The 20,263-nt window shown below is 47.7% G+C and overlaps 1 protein-coding gene across 10 annotated transcripts; it reads left to right on the forward strand.

The window, feature by feature from the left end:
• The first annotated feature begins 1,008 nt into the window (after positions 1–1,008).
• Positions 1,009–16,354, forward strand: LOC144729111 (chromobox protein homolog 1-like). 10 transcript variants are annotated; one of them, XM_078609060.1, is made up of 7 exons: positions 1,009–2,665; positions 6,230–6,940; positions 9,993–10,156; positions 11,229–11,451; positions 12,409–12,506; positions 13,280–13,340; positions 14,415–16,354. In XM_078609060.1, exons 2-7 carry the CDS (start codon positions 6,716–6,718, stop codon positions 14,505–14,507), a joined length of 864 nt encoding a protein of 287 aa, XP_078465186.1. In that variant the 5' UTR covers positions 1,009–2,665; positions 6,230–6,715; the 3' UTR covers positions 14,508–16,354. The 10 variants fall into 10 exon arrangements, with proteins under 10 accessions (XP_078465186.1, XP_078465183.1, XP_078465184.1 ...); XM_078609057.1 differs by lacking the exon at positions 1,009–2,665 and adding an exon at positions 2,697–2,781; XM_078609058.1 differs by lacking the exon at positions 1,009–2,665 and adding an exon at positions 2,949–3,047.
• The last annotated feature ends 3,909 nt before the right edge of the window (positions 16,355–20,263 follow it).

Genomic DNA, 20,263 nt, shown 5'->3' on the forward strand with positions numbered 1-20,263 from the left:
CGTAGAGCAGCGCGCTAACCGCTATACCACCGCTCTCCACTCACACACACACCTTTGTTGTGTATGAGTCAGAGTGTGAGTCAGAGTGTGTGTATGTGTGTAAGAGTGTGTGTGTGTATGTGATTGTATGTGTGTCAGAGTGTGTGTGGATGTGAGTGTGCATGTGTATGTGAGTGTGCATGTGTGAGAGTGAGTGTGTCAGTGTATGTGAGAGTGTATGTGAGTGTGTGTCAAGAGTGTGTATGTGAGTGTGTGCAGACATGACGTCAGCATACTCCCTCAGCATTGTGGTGGAGACAACACACACACGCACACTGACACACACACCGTGACACACATATGCACACAGAGAAAAACCCCCGTATAGCCTTAACATACTGTAGGGGCAAGTGCTATTAGCAAATAGCACCTATGAAGGCCGGAACGGTTCACGAGGGGGTGGGTGGCCAGCACCACGCCCGACCGCCTTTGTCTCCCCAGTGGCGATGTTTACACACCGCACCGGGTACTCATTTGAGGCTGAGTCGACCTAGGGGAGGCCCAGGACCGGTTCAGATAATCGTCAACGGTGGTGGCCGTGGGCGGGAATCGAACCCGGGTCGCAGGGTTCATAGCGCAGTGCGCTAACCGCTACACCACCGCTCCCCTTATGCACACAGAGACACACGCAGTGACACACACATAGTGACACACACAGTGACACACACACAATGCCACACACAGTGACACACACACAATGACACACAGTGACACACACACACAGTGACACACACACAGTGACACACACACACAGTGACACACACACTGACACACACAATGACACACAGTGACACACACACTGACACACACAATGACACACACACAGTGACACACACACAGTGACATACACAGAGTGACACACACAGTGACACACACACACAGTGACACACACACAGTGACACACGCACATAGTGACACACGCACACTGATACACACAGTGACACACACACAGTGACACACAGTGACACACACAGACACACACACACAAGACACACAGTGACACACACAGACACACACACAGACACACACACACTGACACACACACAGTGACACACACACACTCAAGGCCGGCGCCATCTTTGCGTCCAACTCGCCCACCGCAGCGGGTGGTGGTTGGAGACTCAAACCGCAGCGGCTCCGGCAGCTCCCGACGCGAATCGCTTCGCCCACATCACGATACACACACCGACGTGCAGCAACAGCAACAACTACCCACAACAACAACAACTAGAGCCGTAACATCGCTCGGTGCGAGCTAAGCCGGAGTTGATTCTTCTACGGCACGAACGTTGCAGGCGGCCGTGGTGGTGCTGGTGGTGGTTGTGGTGCTGTTGTTGTTGTTGCCTCGTGTTCGCCGAGTGGCGAGAGAAGAAGGAGGAAGGGGGGTAGGCGAACCAAGAACCCGGGCGAGTACCGTCGGCGTCTTTGCAACTTTGTTAAAGAGCCAGAAAGCAACTACAGTACAGTCCATACACCGCCACCATCACACACCACTACCACAACCACCATCACACAACTACATCACACAACACTACATCAGCAACACAACCATCACACACCACTACCATCACACAAAGACCACCACAACCACCATCACACAACACCACCACCACCACCACTACCATCACAACACTACATCACACACCACCACCACCATACGCCACTACATCACACACCACCAACTACAACCACCACCACCACCACCCACGTTCACCACAGAGCAGTCACAAACGAGGCTGGTAGAGAAAGTAGGGCAGCAGTGGAGAGAGAGAGAAGCTCCACAGAGTGCAACAACCACCACCACCACCAATCATCATCACCGCGGTCGATAGCGCAGAGCGCAGCCTGCACCCAGCACGCCAACAACACCACCACCACCGTACGGCGCGAAACAAGTCCCAACAACTCCACCACCATCATCATCATCTATCAGTAGTCTACGATGGTGATCTGCGCCATGGTGGGCTGCAGCAACAGGACGGGCCGTGACCGCAGCGTCTCCTTCTTCAACATCCCCGCCGTGATCCAGCACCACTGCGACAAGACGCGCCTCCTGTCGCAGCAGCGGCGCGCGCTGTGGCTCAGCCGCATCCGCAGGGACGACCTGGGGGAGGACGACGTGAAGGCGCACACGCGTGTCTGTAGTGCACACTTCATACACGGTGAGTGAGTGTGTGTACCTAGCCTGGCACCACAACACGTGTGTGTAGCAGGGACGACCTGGGGGAGGACGACGTGAAGGCGCACACGCGTGTCTGTAGTGCACACTTCATACACGGTGAGTGAGTGTGTGTACCTAGCCTGGCACCACAACACGTGTGTGTAGCAGGGACGACCTGGGGGAGGACGACGTGAAGGCGCACACGCGTGTCTGTAGTGCACACTTCATACACGGTGAGTGAGTGTGTGTACCTAGCCTGGCACCACAACACGTGTGTGTAGCAGGGACGACCTGGGGGAGGACGACGTGAAGGCGCACACGCGTGTCTGTAGTGCACACTTCATACACGGTGAGTGAGTGTGTGTACCTAGCCTGGCACCACAACACGTGTGTGTAGCAGGGACGACCTGGGGGAGGACGACGTGAAGGCGCACACGCGTGTCTGTAGTGCACACTTCATACACGGTGAGTGAGTGTGTGTACCTAGCCTGGCACCACAACACGTGTGTGTAGCAGGGACGACCTGGGGGAGGGCGACGTGAAGGCGCACACGCGTGTCTGTAGTGCACACTTCATACACGGTGAGTGAGTGTGTGCACCTAGCCTGGTACAACACGTGTGTGTACCTAGCCTGGCACCACAACACGTGTGTGTAGCAGGGACGACCTGGGGGAGGACGACGTGAAGGCGCACACACGTGTGTGTAGCGCACACTTCATACACGGTGAGTCAGTGTGTGGTGTGTGCACCTAGCCTGGCACCACGACACGTGTGTGTAGCAGGGACGACCTGGGGGAGGACGACATCAAGGCGCACACGCGTGTGTGTAGTGCACACTTCATACACGGTGAGTCAGTGTGGGGTGTGTGTGTGGTGTGTGTGTACCTAGCCTGGTACAACACGTGTCTGTAGCGCACACATCATACACGGTGAGTCAGTGTGTGTGGGGGTTCGTGCACCTAGCCTGGCACCACAGGAGCCGTGCAGTGGTGCTACGATGAAGTCGCACACCCGCGAATGCAGCGCGGTGTGATATACAGTGAGGAGACAAAGGCGGCCGGGTGTACAGTGCTTGTCACGTCGAAGGCTCACGGAGCGGATCAGTGCGAGGTGGTGTGCGTGTACTGTACGGCGTGGCCCGCTTTGTGCACCTAGCCTGGCACACGCGCCGTGGAGAATGGCGACTGCGCAGCAGGGTGGGTGATGGGTGGAGTGTGCGAGTGATTGAGCACGTGTGTGATATTGTGTATGTGATGTGTGTGTGATGTGGTGTGTGATGTTGTGTGATGTTTTGTGATGTATGTGTGTGATGTGTGTGTAATGTTTTGTGATGTATGTGTGTGATGTGCGTGCGTGTGTGTGATGTGTGCGTGTGTGTGTATGTTAGTGTGTGTGATGTGTGTTAGTGTGTGTTAGTGTGTGTGATGTGTGCGTGTGTGTGTTAGTGTGATGTGTGTGTGATGTGTGTGTGATGTGTGCGTGTGTGATGTGCGTGTGATGTGTGCGTGTGTGATGTGTATGTGATGTGATGTGTGCGTGTGTGTGTGATGTGTGTGTGTGATGTGTGCGTGTGATGTGCGTGTGATGTGTGCGTGTGTGATGTGTATGTGATGTGTGTGTGATGTGTGCGTGTGTGATGTGTGTGTGATGTGTGTGATGTGTGCGTGTGTGATGTGTGCGTGTGTGTGATGTGTGCGTGTGTGTTAGTGTGTGTGATGTGATGTGTGTTAGTGTGTGTGGTGTGTGTGATGTGTGTTAGTGTGTGTGATGTGTGTTAGTGTGTGTGATGTGGTGTGTGTTAGTGTGTGTGATGTGGTGTGTGTTAGTGTGTGTGATGTGGTGTGTGATGTGGTGTGTGTTAGTGTGTGTGATGTGGTGTGTGATGTGGTGTGTGAAGTTGTGTGTGGCCCGCCGTAGGCCGCAAACGCAGCGCGGTCTTTGTGTGCCGGGCTGTGTCGGGTGGCGTCGCGGTCAGCGCGCTGCGAACCCGACTTCCCGCTCACGGCCAACACCAGTGCCGGTCATGGCCCTCCCCTAGGTCTACTCGGCATTTAATAGAGTACCGGGGAGACAAAGGCGGCCCTGCGTGACTGTTCACCCACCCTCTCGTGTGCCACAGTATGTGGCCTTCATAAGGTGGCTTTTACTCTCTAACAACAGCACTTGCCCCCCACAGTCTGTGTGTTTGTGTGTATAATAGGCGATGTTTTGATGGTCGTGAGAGTTTAAATTGATTCTTAAAGTCGCGTGAGGAGCTCGGGAAGATCTCTGGACACGGTCCCATCGGCGAGATCATTGCTACACTGTATAGGGATGGATCGATCCACGTTGAATCCACCGTGCTCGATCCACGGATCGAATCGTGTGTTTCTCTATATATTTTTTTAAATATGCCCATTTAACATTCACGCTTATCGTGTGCTCGCGTTGAGACGTTGGCGACCGCGGAGGAACGAACACGTTGAGATAATAAATAAAAACTTCAAGAGACGTTTATATTTAAGGAATCGTTTCGTGTGAGGAATCGATACCGTGGAATCGTGCGTAGGCGGTCAATCGCCCTCTGTACAGTCCGCACGAATATCCCGAGGCCTCGCGCGGGTAAGCTCCGCGTGTCTTCGTTAAAACTAAACAAAGTCGCACTTTGTTATAGTTTACGTCAAGATGTCAACGACGTAAGTTTAAGCTGCACGCGCGTGATAAACACGGCGTGTGTCTCGTGTGTGTGCTGTACGGAACTGGGCACTGCACAAACGAACCCAGGAGTTGTGTTGCAAGGCAATTGGGCTATGCTGTCGAGCGAAACAAACCAAAAAAACTAAACAAATCAGTCACGTAGCGTGTCATTAATGCAATTTACTATTAATTAGTGTGTGTGTGGTGGGGGGTGAGGTGAGGATTGGTGGCGCAGCGGTTAGCGCACTGCGCCATTACGAACCCCTGGTGTGAGATCCGTGCACAAGGCACGGGGAGAGAAGACGAAACGTGGGTTTGTCCACGGCTAGTGTGGTGAAGTATGGTCAAAACAACGAGATAGACCTCAAGGCGTAGGGAGGAGGTCTTCGTGGGTCAATGTCATCACTTAAGAGCTGTACGTTGCCATGGTTGTGGTAGGAAGGCGCTGAAGCTATGGCACTTTTAAATCGTCTGGATTGAAAACTATGACTTTGAAGCTTTCGTGACTGCAGCAATGCATACTCTTTGGGTCTTTCGGTAAAGTCACGTAGATAGAAAAGGAATACAAATACAGCAGTGCGCTTGCTGTATTTTGCTGTGCAATCCGCCGGCTGTATTCTTTTCACCTGAAGACGATTGCTTGTGTTGCGATCGAAAGGTCGTGATTTTGTATTATTTTTTCCATGTACGTGACTTTACCGAAAGACCCAAAGAGTATTGGAAACTATGTTTGTTTAGGACTGCTTTTTGGGTTCAGTTTGTTGTCCTTCCCTCGCCGCCGCACATCCGATTAGCCACGGTTGGCTGCGTACGGTGCGAAAAAAGTTCAACACACCGTACGTACAGTAGTGGGTAGAGCGAGGAAAGTTGGTGGGGATGCAGTTGGAAGGAGTCTGAGGTGGCTGAGGGAAATTGAGGCACGAGGAGGCACTGGGAGAGTTAACGCATTTTTATTTTCATTATCACCATCATCAGTTTAACACGCAGGCTTTCGCGAGCATCATCTGGCTGTCCGCCTGATGATGCTAGTTGTAATTGCTGGCGAAACGTCGTACTCAGATTATAAATCTTGTGGCTTTCCTCTCCAGCACACCGGTGTGCTGTACTAGTAACGAATTGGCATGTTCTGTTGACTTGACAAACCTTACTAATTAGCTGTGTCTCCGGTCGTGGCAGGTTTAACGACACATTTATAAGTACGCGATCTAACCCCAAAAAAAACCTATATTATGGACCATCATCATTTCGAGTTGCAAATGGATGCTGGGAGAGCATCCCAGAACGATTCCGCACACGCGATGTCTCACGGTGTTGCTTGTTGTTGTTGTCTTCTTGTTTTGTTCCTCGTTGCAGGCAAGCCGTCGACTCTGTTCGACTTCACGCATCCGGACTGGGCTCCTTCCGTGGCGCTGGGCCACGACACTGAGCCGCAGAGTCAATCGCAGCGTGCCGTCTCCCAAACAGTGAGACTACAGTGAGGGGAAAAAGTATTTGATCCCCTGCTGATTTTGTGCGTTTTCCCACTGACAAAGAAATGATCAGTCTATAATTTTAATGGTAGGTTTATTTGATCAGTGAGAGACAGAATAACAACAACAAAATCCAGAAAAACACATGTCAAAAATGTTATAAATTGATTTGCATTTAAATGAGGGAAATAAGTATTTGACCCCCTCTCAATCAGAAAGATTTCTGGCTCCCAGGTGTCTTTTATACAGGTAACAAGCTGAGATTAGGAGCACACTCTTAAAGGGAGTGCACCTAATTTCAGCTTGTTATCTGTATAAAAGACACCTGTTCACAGAAGCAATCAATCAATCAAATTCCAAACTCTCCACCATGGCCAAGACTAAAGAGCTCTCCAAGGATGTCAGGGACAAGATTGTAGACCTACACAAGGATGGAATGGGCTACAAGACCATCGCCAAGCAGCTTGGTGAAAAGGTGACAACAGTTGGTGCGATTATTCGCAAATGGAAGAAACACAAAAGAACTGCCAATCTCCCTCGGCCTGGGGCTCCATGCAAGATCTCACCTCGTGGAGTTGCAATGATCATAACAACGGTGAGGAATCAGCCTAGAACTATACGGGAGGATCTTGTCAATGATCTCAAGGCAGCTGGGACCATAGTCACCAAGAAAACAGTTGGTAACACACTACGCCATGAAGGACTGAAATCCTGCAGCGCCTGCAAGGTCCCTCTGCTCAAGAAAGCACATATACAGTGAGGGAAAAAAGTATTTGATCCCCTGCTGATTTTGTACGTTTGCCCACTGACAAAGAAATGATCAGTCTATAATATTAATGGTAGGTTTATTTGAACAGTGAGAAACAGAATAACAACAACAAAATCCAGAAAAACGCATGTCAAAAATGTTATAAATTGATTTGCATTTTAATGAGGGAAATAAGTATTTGACCCCCTCTCAATCAGACAGATATCTGGCTCCCAGGTGTTTTTTTTATACAGGTAACGAGCTGAGATTAGGAGCACACTCTTAAAGGGAGTGCTCCTAATCTCAGCTTGTTACCTGTATAAAAGACACCTGTTCACAGAAGCAATCAATCAATCAGATTCCAAACTCTCCACCATGGCCAAGACCAAAGAGCTCTCCAAGAATGTCAGGGACAAGATTGTAGACCTACACAAGGCTGGAATGGGCTACAAGACCATCGCCAAGCAGCTTGGTGAGAAGGTGACAACAGTTGGTGCGATTATTCGCAAATGGAAGAAACACAAAAGAACTGTCAATCTCCCTCGGCCTGGGGCTCCATGCAAGATCTCACCTCGTGGAGTTGCAATGATCATGAGAACGGTGAGGAATCAGCCCAGAACTACACGGGAGGATATTGTCAATGATCTCAAGGCAGCTGGGACCATAGTCACCAAGAAAACAGTTGGTAACACACTACGCCGTGAAGGACTGAAATCCTGCAGCGCCCGCAAGGTCCCCCTGCTCAAGAAAGCACATATACATGCCCGTCTGAAGTTTGCCAATGAACATCTGAATGATTCAGAGTACAACTGGGTGAAAATGTTGTGGTCAGATGAGACTAAAATTGAGCTCTTTGGCATCAACTCAACTCGCCGTGTTTGGAGGAGGAGGAATGCTGCCTATGAGCCCAAGAACACCATCCCCACCGTCAAACATGGAGGTGGAAACATTATGCTTTGGGGCTGTTTTTCTGCTAAGGGGACAGGACAACTTCACCGCATCAAAGGGATGATGGACGGGGCCATGTACCGTCAAATCTTGGGTGAGAACCTCCTTCCCTCAGCCAGGACATTGAAAATGGGTCGTGGATGGGTATTCCAGCATGACAATGACCCAAAACACACGGCCAAGGCAATAAAGGAGTGGCTCAAGAAGAAGCACATTAAGGTTCTGGAGTGGCCTAGCCAGTCTCCAGACCTTAATCCCATAGAAAATCTGTGGAGGGAGCTGAAGGTTCGAGTTGCCAAATGTCAGCTTCGAAACCTTAATGACTTGGAGAAGACCTGCAAAGAGGAGTGGGACAAAATCCCTCCTGAGATGTGTGCAAACCTGGTGGCCAACTACAAGAAACGTCTGACCTCTGTGATTGCCAACAAGAGTTTTGCCACCAAGTACTAAGTCATGTTTTGCAGAGGGGTCAAATACTTATTTCCCTCATTAAATTGCAAATCAATTTATAACATTTTTGACATGCGTTTTTCTGGATTTTGTTGTTATTCTGTCTCTCACTGTTCAAATAAACCTACCATTAAAATTATAGACTGATCATTTCTTTGTCAGTAGGCAAATGTACAAAATCAGCAGGGGATCAAATACTTTTTTCCCTCACTGTACTTGTTTAGTTTTTTCAAAGCTCTAAAGTTTCTGGCCACGAGATGGCAATAGAGAAAATGTTATCCTTGAATCCATCTGCGTGGAGTTTTGAGTTTTACCCACTCGTATGCTTGGGGTTTGAATTGTTTTCTTTCTTCCCCCGGGTACGCCGTCACCCGAACAGTGAGACTACTTTTATTTTTTCAAAGCTCTGAAGTTGCTGGCCAGGAGATGGCAATAGAGCAAATGTTATTCTTAAATCCATCTGCGTGGGGTTTTGGGTGTTAGCCACTCATATGTGTGGGGTTGTATTATCCTGGGTGCTCTGGTTTCAACACTCCTTGGCTTAATGTCGCTAAGTGGCAGGACCCTCCTTAACAGTCTTGAGAGTCAGGTGAGGCTTTTTTGGACAGTGGGCTTTATTTATCCTTCTGTCTCTGACCAAATCACTTGGAATACACGTGGTCTTGTCAGATCTCCGATCCTGAGCAGGATTGAGCCTGGATAGTGCTTGGATGGGCGACCACCATGCACACAAACAGGTCATAGGAAAGTAGAGGGCAGTACAGAACTAAACGATTTACTCTTAAAATTCCATTGTTTTGTACCCCTATGCTATATCAAGCTATAAACTATTTTTCTTTTACCAGGTAAGACCCACTGAGCTATAGAGCTTTTTTTCAGCAGCGACCTGACCACAAATGATAGCTCAAGGAAGTGACTTATATGGACATTTAGAGCAGCTAAATACTTTCAACTCATGTTGATTCTAAATGTGGAGGGTAAAACCAGACGACCTGGAGAAAAATCCTTGCAACCACGTGGAGAGAGAGAAACACGCAAACTCCAAATATGCAGGCATCAGGGTTGGCATCGTACCCACGACCTCCTGCATACCAGCCGAGGGAGATAATATCTCGCCATACATGTGTGCTCCCTACCTTAGTTCGGACAGTGGTGGTCAGATATCCCTCGTAGCCTGCAAGGTGTGGGGAGGTCCTCATCCAGCAGTGGAGAGACAAAACGGCTCTGTACATATACACATACTTTATAAGGAGAAACACGTGTTGGAGACCATTACATAATCCCTTTCGATTTAAAGCTTTCGTGACTGCAGGGATTCATCTTCTTGGTTCTTTCGGTAAAGTCACGTAGAAGGGAAATAATAAGAAAAAATAATTATTATATTATTTTATTTTATTATTTCCCTTCTACGTGACTTTACCGAAAGAACCAAGAAGAGAATCCCTTTCGTTTGCATGATTTTCCCCCTCCTTGTTCTCCGCTGCTGTGTCCCGGTGAGAAGATGGGGAAGAGCAAGCAGAACGTGAAGTTCTACGGGGAGGGAGCCGCGGGAGGCGGAGGGGGCGCAGGGGGTCTGGTGGAGGAGTACGTGGTGGAGAAGGTGCTTGACCGGCGAGTGGTCAAGGGCAAAGTTGAATACCTGCTCAAGTGGAAGGGCTTCTCACAGTAAGCATACCATCGTAGTTTTTTATTGTGTGACTAGGTTGTGTTGTAGTGGGCATAATAACAGCGTCGTCATCATCATCATTTAATATTGATACCTCCCCTCCCACGAACTTCTTTCGCACCGTATGTAGCCATCCGTGCTAATCGGAGGTGTGAGAGTGACCCAGCACTTACAGGTCACTCATGCAAATGAGACTATCTTTGTCCCTTGAGTCTCTGACCTAGTTTATATGACTAAACTTCAACACACTTGAACCTGCACTGCTCATACCCTGGGTTTGAATTTGTGGAGCACATAATATTACTTCATTTACGAAATTCAGTCGAATGCTGTATTTTTATAAATTTCGTATTCAGTCAAATGGAAGTTGAATAATGTTCGATTTTGAGCAACGTGGTCTGTCGTAGTCACCTGACTACCATGGTGGAGGGTGGGAAGGGAAGAGGGCATGATTGCAGGAGAGGAATGGTATGATGGCAGCAACATCAACAACACCACCTACCCTGAGCATATAGTGATGGAGAGTAAGAGTTGGAGTGAGACAGACATAGTGAGTGACACAGAGGTGGGAGAGGGTGAAAGAAGGAGACTAGAAAATTATAGGATGGCAGAGGGAGTAACAGGGCATGGAAACAACATGAGACAGTGGGACAAGGGGAAATAACGAAACAGAGGGAGATGGAGACGGGGAGAGAGACGGACAAGGATGGAATGCGATGGAAGAGACAAACGGGGAGACGCAGGAAGACATAGTGAAATGAAGAGATATTGAGAGATAGAGACAAAGGGAGATGTAGAGATAGACACTTTATAAGTCATCTTGGTGCTTTTCTCTGACGTTGATTAGTGCACTCCTCATCGCTGGAGTTCCATATGGAAATGGCATCGTCTCATGAAAACATGCCGCCCATTTCACAATTGGAATATTATGGCACGGGTGATAATTTTTTCCCCAACATAATAGGGAGTACAGGATCGATTTGAATAATTGAATGAATGAACGAATGGATCGTTAAGTCCGCTTTAGGACTGAGCTGTATTAAGTGTAATGTGTGCCTTGCTAAATGCAAGCAGTGGCGATAATACGTGGGAACCCGAGGACCACCTGGACTGCCCGGAGCTCATCAACCACTACCTGGATTCGCTGAAGCTCAAGCCGAGAGATGGTGGCGGCTTTGGAGGAGGAGGAGTAGCAGGAGGCAGCGAGGAGCGGGTGGAGGCGTACAAACGCAAGCCGGCGGTGGCCTTCAACGGCTCGGAGGACGGACGAGCCAAGAAGAAGAAGGATGACAAGGTGAGGGCTGGTGATGATCATGTACGTATGTTGAACTTGTTTCGCATCGTACGTATAGCCAACCTTGCCAATCGGAGGTGCGGGATTAGCCATAAATACTACGCTCCGTCTATTTCTCAGTTGACGTTAAATATGATGTCGTTCAGAAAAAATTACGCCACTTATGCAGGCATCACAGTAAAAATTTGCCAGATTAAAAAATAACAAATTCCTTGTCATCACATAATAATTAGCACGTTTGGTGTTCGCGTTCTTATATGCTCAGGGCTGTCACGATGGTGTTGTGTTTCACAGCCATAGTCTGCAGTAGTTTCGCGGTAGGGGAGGACTATTACTCAGTGTTCTCCCAACTTGTTAGGGCAAAGCCACAGAGCACCTACGATTATTATGGTTGGCTATGTACGGCGCGAAAGAAGTCCTACATACATACATCGCAACATGGCCACCTACTGGCAGACTATACTCATCTGTGAAGATAGCGCCTTCGTGATAGCCTTGCGCCTTGAGAATGTCACGAATACGAAACGGGCTAAAATATTATCACGATCATAATAATTACGAGTCTCGTTCCTTTTTTAAATCCTTTATATTAAGTTCACTTGCTTGCTTGCTTGCGCGCTTACGACCGTGCACATCTTTCGGTCGTTTTTTAACCCACTTCCCGTGATCCAATCGAGCTGACATTTTGCACACAGACTCGTTGTGCGTGACAATTTATTTTCGTGAAAATTCTTTTTTCAAAAATGTTACTTTTTAGGAAAAAATTAATTATATTTAATTACCAATTGCTTAATGGTGGCAGGCAATCATCTGACCCATAGGTGGCAGCCATCTCAAGCCAGAGGACAAGAGGACTCTAGCCGCCACGCATATAAAGGATTTATAGTGAAAAACTTTGTTTTTACGGGTTAATTTTTTGCTTGTCTTCGCACGCACGTGGCTGCGTGTGTTTCTAAGGCGGATGAGAGGATCCGAGGCTTTGCGGGAGGACTGGAGGCGGAGCGGATAGTGGGAGCCACGGACTGCAGCGGAGAACTCATGTTTCTGATGAAGTGGTGAGAGAGACGACTTTGTACTCTTTGGTTCTTTCGGTAAAGTCACGTAGATAGAAAAATAGCTAATAGATCACGACGTTTCGATAGCAACACAAGCCATCGTCTTCAGGTGAAACAATACAGCAGGCGGACTGCCGAGGCAGGAGGAAATGTAGCGAGAGAGCTACTGAAACCAGAGGTTATATACGTTTGTGGTGGGTACAACCCAAGGGTAAGTGAGCGGGGCTTGGGATGGAATTTGCAAGTAAATGTAAGGCTAGCAAACGTCAGCTAATGAAATTTACAAAGGGAACAAGGTGATAGAGAGAAAAAAGAAAAAAAAGATATGAAACTTAGCAAACTTAGAAATATAATGCAACTCAGAGAGTCGGCCAACACAACAGTTAACACTACACCTGGTTGATCAACATCCTTCCAAAAATTGCTCAATTTTGCATCCATCTTCTCGGTTGAAGTAATGTCTGAGTTGTGTGGAAATCCTCCCCGTAGATGTGGTTCAATCTTGATTTGAAGCTTTCGTGACTGCAGGAATTAATACTCTTTGGTACCGAAAGAACCAAAGATGGAATGCGCATTATACATTTGAATTATTAGGTTTAAAATCATCTTAAATTGGCATCTGTCATCTGTGACTATTTCCTGCATACATAGGGAAAGCACGTAATTATTGTTTAAACAGCGGCATGGAACTATCAAACAAGTAAATCAAAATCTAGCAAAAAAGTTTTAGTGGCATTTCTTTACACTTGTTGCTTTTTTGTTCCTGTTTACAGGAAGGGTTTGGAAGAGACTGATTTGGTGCCGGCAAAAGAAGCTAACGTGAAATGTCCTCAGGTGAGAATACACGTGCGGACGGACGCGTGTGTACAGAATACACGTGCGGACAGACGCATGTGTACAGAATACACGTGAGGACAGACGCGTGTGTACAGAATACACGTGCGGACGGACGCCTGTTGCCAGGCATGTGGCGTTGTCCTTTCCATGGGCGGTCACTCGTGGTATTTGTAAACTTGCATAGCAGGGGCCAGGCGAACAGTGTAATGTCTATTTGAGCACACGTTTATTTATTCATCATGAGCCACGATCAGTGCTCCTGAATGAAAGCTTATTTGTTATTATTCGTAGTACAATATGAAGCCTTTACCAGTCCATCTGGGTGCCGCAGTGGAGAGATGTGAACTACCTCGCCTGGTATACAGGAGGTCGTCGCTTCGATCTCGACCCAGACACTTGTCAATCTCCACCCAGAGTATTTGGCTGGTATTAATTTCCACGTGGTAAACCACTTAATTTGGGCTACCATTTGTGACCAGTTTGCATCTGAAAAAAATTATATAGCTCAGTGGGCCTTACCTGGTAGAATAAAAAACTAATTTAGTTTATAGTTTTTATCTGGAGGAAACTGGTATTAATGTAGAGCCCTCACAAAGTGGTAATTGTTGTATTGACTGATGAATGGAGTATGATGATGATGGCTTGAGTTGATCTGAAACTAGATTGACTCCAAAACCTGATTGTGAAATAGGTTAGGGTTGCACGGATTGGTCCCCTCGCTTCCCAATTTGGCTGAATACCGGATATATATTTTTGCATTCGTATTTGGCTCAGAAACAGTAAAAAAAAATATGGAAGCTGAATTTTAAATTAAATCATAAACAACATTAACCACGAACACATGGCGAGGGAGAGCGATGGAGTGCAGCAAAGTTAGAAAAGACATACAGAGGGACACCCAGATTACTTTTTGGCTTCAAATTCAGGTTCTCAGTAAACCAAAATAACAGAGGGCAAATTATTGCACCCCTATAAACCGACACTTAACCACAGAACCACCCAGTCTAAACATTTCAAGATATATGACAAAACCCAAGCAACAGACTAATTATCGCTGATTTTTTTCTTCAGGTGGTGATCAAGTTTTACGAAGAGCGTGTTACATGGCACATGTACCCCGTGGATGAGGAGGACAAGGAAGAGTCGGCTGATGCCGCCGTTTGACGAGAAAAAGCGAAGGGTTTTGGGGAGGTGCGGGACATTGACGTCTGACCGTTTTGGATTTCTCCTTCTTCGGAGATATGCCACGTTACGCTGGGACGAGATCACGAAAGCTTACTCCGGGGTCAGCCATGATGAGTGGGGCGATGCGGTGGCGAGATGTTAACTACCTTGCCTGGTATGGAGGAGGTCGTGGGTTCGATCCCGACGCCTGCTGCATATTAGGAGTTTGCATGTTCTCCCCATGGTTCTTTGGCTCTTCCGTTTTTTTCTTCCACATTTGGAAACAACATGCGTTGTAGAGTATTTGGCTGATATAAATTTTCCACTTCGTTGAGCGATCATTTGTAGCCAGGTCACTTCTGAAAAGAGCTATATTGCTCAGTGAGCCTGACTTGGTAAAATATAAAATACTATACGAATGTCAGATTGTTATGGTAGCTCAAGGTTTTCCGCATTTTGGGGCTTTAAAAGAACGGAATGGTCGCCAACCAAGCGTTAATTTACAGACAGTTTTAACTGAATTTAAGTGTTTACTGTAAGTTCCAAAACAAAGTTAGTGATTTTTTTTAAGAAAAAGAAAGTGTTATTTTTTACTGCTTTCCAATCCAGCGTGAAACGTTTATAAGATGCTGGTCTTAAAGATGCGTTGGATGACATAAGCGATGTCATGGTGTTCCGTGGTTTGCTGACCCCATTAGTTACTTAATGATTCACTGCGCCCCTCCCCTTTGCCCCCGCTCAGCGATGTGATAAATGATCACAATTTGTGGTCGCGATTCAATTTAAGAAGGTATTTATTTTCTCGTTTTTACCACCAGTATTTCTTATTTTTTCTATCTTTATTCATTTGGCTCCACTGTTGTAAATGTAGCAACATGCAATGCCCATAAATTGTGTAGCATTGACTCTTCGCATGAACAATGAGTTGTGGACATCAAAGGAAAAACATTCAATTGGCAAATCGGTGTTGTCACTCACGGAGCTTTGAGACTATATAAATGAGACAGAAGAAGGAAGCTCATGCAGCACACGTGTCTTCTGTGATGTTTTGCAATCAGCTTTTGTCCTAAGGTAGTTTTTAATGATCCATTATAGCCCTCTGATCAGTGTACCCTGGTTTTTTTCTAGTACAAGTCCCTGGATGCATCACAACATTAAAATACAATTTTAATTCATGTTGGATGATTTACATGACAGTGATCCCATGTTACAGACGGATGAACAAATGGATATAACTAATGGAGTCATGCTTTCAACCCGAGTTGGAAAGCGTAAATACGAATAAGTAAAAAAAACGCTTACGAAACGGTAAAAAACAAGACCAAAGGAAATTGCTTCTTGAATCGAATTGTGACTGAATAATTGGAACTCATTGAACTTAGCAAGGTGTGGGGGGGGGGGGAGGAATGTTCAATTGTTCCATGCCTGTTAGCGTGTTCTTTGTTAAGTTAATTTTTTACGTTAAATCTTGACTTAAAGCTTTCGTGGCTGCAGGAAGTAATATTCTTTGGGTCTTTCGGTAAAGTCACGTAGATAGGTTCAAATTAATACAAATAAAATAAACAAAACTACGACGTTTCGATCGCAACACAAGCGGTCGTCATCAGGCGGAGAGAAAGACGCAAATAATTTGTTACGTTTGTTAGGTATTCGTAATTTAGAAACGCAGAGGCTGCGAATTAGGTAATTCACTTTGTTATTTGATGCGACTGTTTTTTTTTATCATTCCAGAATGCCCCCTTTGACCGCAGCGCGCTTTTGTCTGCTTTTAATTTGCTCGGCAGTTAATCCCTGGAGAGTTTGTATAGATATGTAACGATTCGTAGAATAAAACACGTTTAATGCTCGATACGTGTGTAAAATCGGAGGCGTTCGAATCGATTTTCTATCCGGTGCATATGTTATGATGTTTGTTTTATTTCATTTAAGATGTTGTAGGCATGAGACAAGCAACGAGATGGTGCACATGACACAATACAAGTGTAACACACACAATCGGCCAGAGAGGGATGAGACTGATGATAATACTGGTTACACCAGCCCACAGGGGATTATTCTGTCCGTCCGTCGTGTATCCAAAAATGGGAGGGGTGGGGCTGGGTGGAGAGGGGCTGGGTGGGGAGGGGCTGGGTGGGGGGTGGGGCTGGGTGGGGAGGGGCTGGTCACCCCGTGGTGCCCTTATAATACTCAACGTTTAACCTACTCACGCCGGCTTGTGACCGCCCTCACAGTCGGGCATATTTGCGGAATACACCACGCCGCCGTTGACCCTGGCCATTGACCGAGCAACCCAACGTTCCTACCAGCTCCCTCCGCAGGAATGTGTTATACACGATACAGAGTGAGTGGTGGCGCAGTGGTTAACGCCCTGCGCTGTGGATGTTGGCCCCTTCCAGTCAATTCCGATCCATGGCGAGTGATGGTTCTCTCCACCAGTCCACACCATGTTGGCCATGGACAGGGGTTGGGCAAACAAAAATAACGAGCCACTAATTCTAGATTTGAAGTTGTCGTGACTGCAATGATCCGTACTCTTTGGTTTTTTCCGTAAAGTCACGTAGGTAAAATTTTTTAAATAAATTAAATCACGACGTTTCGGAAGCAACACACGCAACCGTCATCAGGTGTTGACTGTTCCAGCAAAATTCCGATGATTGCTTGTGTTGCAGTCGAAACGCCGTGAGAATTTGTATTTTATATTTATATTATTTTATTATTTCCCTTCTACGTGACTTTACCGAAAGAACCAAGAATATGAATCCCTGCAGTCACGAAAGCTTTAAATCAAAATTTCATGAAACTAATTTAATATCAAAATATCTCAAAGTTCTGAACATATACGTGGGGGTAGGACCTCATCCAGCGTTGAATAGACCTACCACGTGGATCGATATTCATCCACGTCGGGGGCCTTCACTCAGCAGTGTACAGACGTAAGCACGTGGGGGAGGGGGGGGGAGGCATTCACATTCATCCAGACAAGATTTGTAGTGCAGAACCTTTCATCCAGCAGTGGGTTTGCATATGAAATGAAAACCTATACATACTCAAGAACGTTATGGCGAGGGACGCAGTCCGTAAATCGGGACTGGGTATCAATAGGTTGAGTAGGTTTTTGCTCAGGCCTCGGCAACCTGCGCCGATAAAAACCGCGTGGGGCTGTTTAAGGACTGCTCCTTTGTGACGATATTCGTTCGGGGACCACGAACGGTGCATTGCGGCTCTTGAAATATCGAAGGTTTGTTTTGACCGAATTCGAAAGTTACAACGGATCTTGTTATATTGGGCGTCGACCTCTGGCTTAGTGAAATTACGTAAAGCGGGAGGGCGTAAATTGAGGTGTTACTATAAAACATCTGTACTTAGGGCGGTTATCTGCCACGGCTAACCTCGGGTGGCAAGTGATACCTAGACTTGGCTGTTCGCCCTGCACCAACCCACACTGACCGACGGAATCAAACAACACTCAGGAACTGACATTGGGCTTTTTCTTAACCCACGTGTGTATGTTGAACTTCTTTTACACCGTACGTAACCCACGTGTGTATGTTGAACTTATTTTACACCGTAACCCACGTGTGTATGTTGAACTTATTTTACACCGTACGTAACCCACGTGTATGTTGAACTTCTTTTACACCGTACGTAACCCACGTGTGTATGTTGAACTTATTTTACACCGTAATCCACGTGTGTATGTTGAACTTCTTTTACACCGTACATAACCCACGTGTATGTTGAACTTATTTTACACCGTACGTAACCCACGTGTGTATGTTGAACTTCGTTTACACCGTACGTAACCCACGTGTGTATGTTGAACTTCTTTTACACCGTACGTAACCCACGTGTGTATGTTGAACTTTTACACCGTACGTTAAGTTTGACCATACTTCACCACACTGGAGCAATGCAGGTTGGCTTAAAGCGAACCCGACTTTTAGCGTGTGTTTGTTAAACTCGATTGACCTGAAGTTCCAACACTTGAATATGATCAATATAATTGAGAGAAATACCTGTTCTATTTTGAACCAGGTAACTTTGTGTGAACAGTACGTATAGTTTGTTTAAGGTATCGCCTAAGGCAGCCTAATGCGTGTGGGTTGCAAAGACAAAGATCGCCCGTATAGCCTGTAACAGACTGTTGGGGCAAGTGCTGTTGAGCGAACAGCACTCTATGGGTACTATCAGTGAGGAAATAAGGCAGTACACACGTGGGGGAAAGACCTCATCTAGCGGTGCATAGACGCAGCACGTGGGGGAGGGAACTCATCCAGCAGTGGAAAAAACGCAGCACGTGGGTGGAGGGTCTCATCCAGCGGTGGAAAAAACGCAGCACGTGGGAGAGGGAACTCATCCAGCGGTGGAAAAAACGCAGCACGTGGGGGAGGGAACTCATCCAGCAGTGGAAAAAACGCAGCACGTGGGGGGAGGGAACTCATCCAGCAGTGGAAAAAACGCAGCACGTGGCGGGAGGGAACTCATCCAGCAGTGGAAAAAACGCAGCACGTGGGGGAGGGAACTCATCCAGCGATGGAAAAAACGCAGCACGTGGGGGAGGGAACTCATCCAGCGGTGGAAAAAACGCAGCACGTGGGAGAGGGAACTCATCCAGCAGTGGAAAAAACGCAGCACGTGGGAGAGGGAACTCATCCAGCAGTGGAAAAAACGCAGCACGTGGGGGAGGGAACTCATCCAGCGGTGGAAAAAACGCAGCACGTGGGAGAGGGAACTCATCCAGCAGTGGAAAAAACGCAGCACGTGGGGGGAGGGAACTCATCCAGCAGTGGAAAAAACGCAGCACGTGGGAGAGGGAACTCATCCAGCAGTGGAAAAAACGCAGCACGTGGGAGAGGGAACTCATCCAGCAGTGGAAAAAACGCAGCACGTGGGGGAGGGAACTCATCCAGCGGTGGAAAAAACGCAGCACGTGGGAGAGGGAACTCATCCAGCAGTGGAAAAAACGCAGCACGTGGGGGAGGGAACTCATCCAGCGGTGGAAAAAACGCAGCACGTGGGGGAGGGAACTCATCCAGCGGTGGAAAAAAACGCAGCACGTGGGGGAGGGAACTCATCCAGCGGTTGATAGACGCAGCACGTGGATTGGTATTCATCCACGTGGGGGGGGGCCTTCACTCAGCAGTGTACAGACGTGAGCACGTGGGGGAGGAGGTGGTGGGGGCACATTCACATTCATCCAGACAAGGTGTGTGATGGAGAAGCTTTCATCCAGCAGTGGATTTGCATAAGAGCCGTAAATACACAAACACACACACATAATCTCTACAGCAACGTAAAGAATGTCGAGGTGGGGGGGGAGGGGGGTTCATTCCTTTTGACGATGCGAAAGGAATCTCTCCCCCCCCATCCCACACTTGGGGAGCGGTGGCGCAGCGGTTTGCGCGCTGCGCTACGAACCCGGCTCACGGCCACCCAACACCACCAGTGACGATTATCTGAACTGGTCCTGGGCCTCCCCCTAGGTCGACTCAGCCTTAAAAGTTTCACCCGGTGCGGTGTGCAAGCGTCGCGGCTGGGGAGACAAAGGCGGCCGGGCGTGGTGTTGGCCACCCCCACCCCCTCGTGTGCCGTTCCCGGCCTTCGTAGGTGCTACTCGCCAACAGCACTTGCCCCAACAGTATGTTAAGGCTACACGGGGCCTTTGGTACACGTGGTGGTGGTGGGCGGGGAGCGGTGGCGTAGTGGTTAGCGCACCAATCATCACACGAGGAACCCGGTCGATCCGGGGTAACTTC

Source organism: Lampetra planeri, chromosome 31, assembly GCF_965212315.1.
Source record: "Lampetra planeri chromosome 31, kcLamPlan1.2.h2, whole genome shotgun sequence".
NCBI classification, from domain to species: Eukaryota; Metazoa; Chordata; class Hyperoartia; order Petromyzontiformes; family Petromyzontidae; genus Lampetra; species Lampetra planeri.

Excerpts from the sequence above, each read along its gene's own strand:
- LOC144729111 (XM_078609060.1), top strand. The coding sequence starts at position 6,716 with ATGGCCAAGACTAAAGAGCTCTCCAAGGATGTCAGGGACAAGATTGTA. Across the intron at positions 6,941-9,992 it reads TTGCAATGATCATAACAACG|ATGGGGAAGAGCAAGCAGAA; the intron begins GTGAGGAATCAG and ends CCCGGTGAGAAG. Across the intron at positions 12,507-13,279 it reads CTCATGTTTCTGATGAAGTG|GAAGGGTTTGGAAGAGACTG; the intron begins GTGAGAGAGACG and ends TCCTGTTTACAG.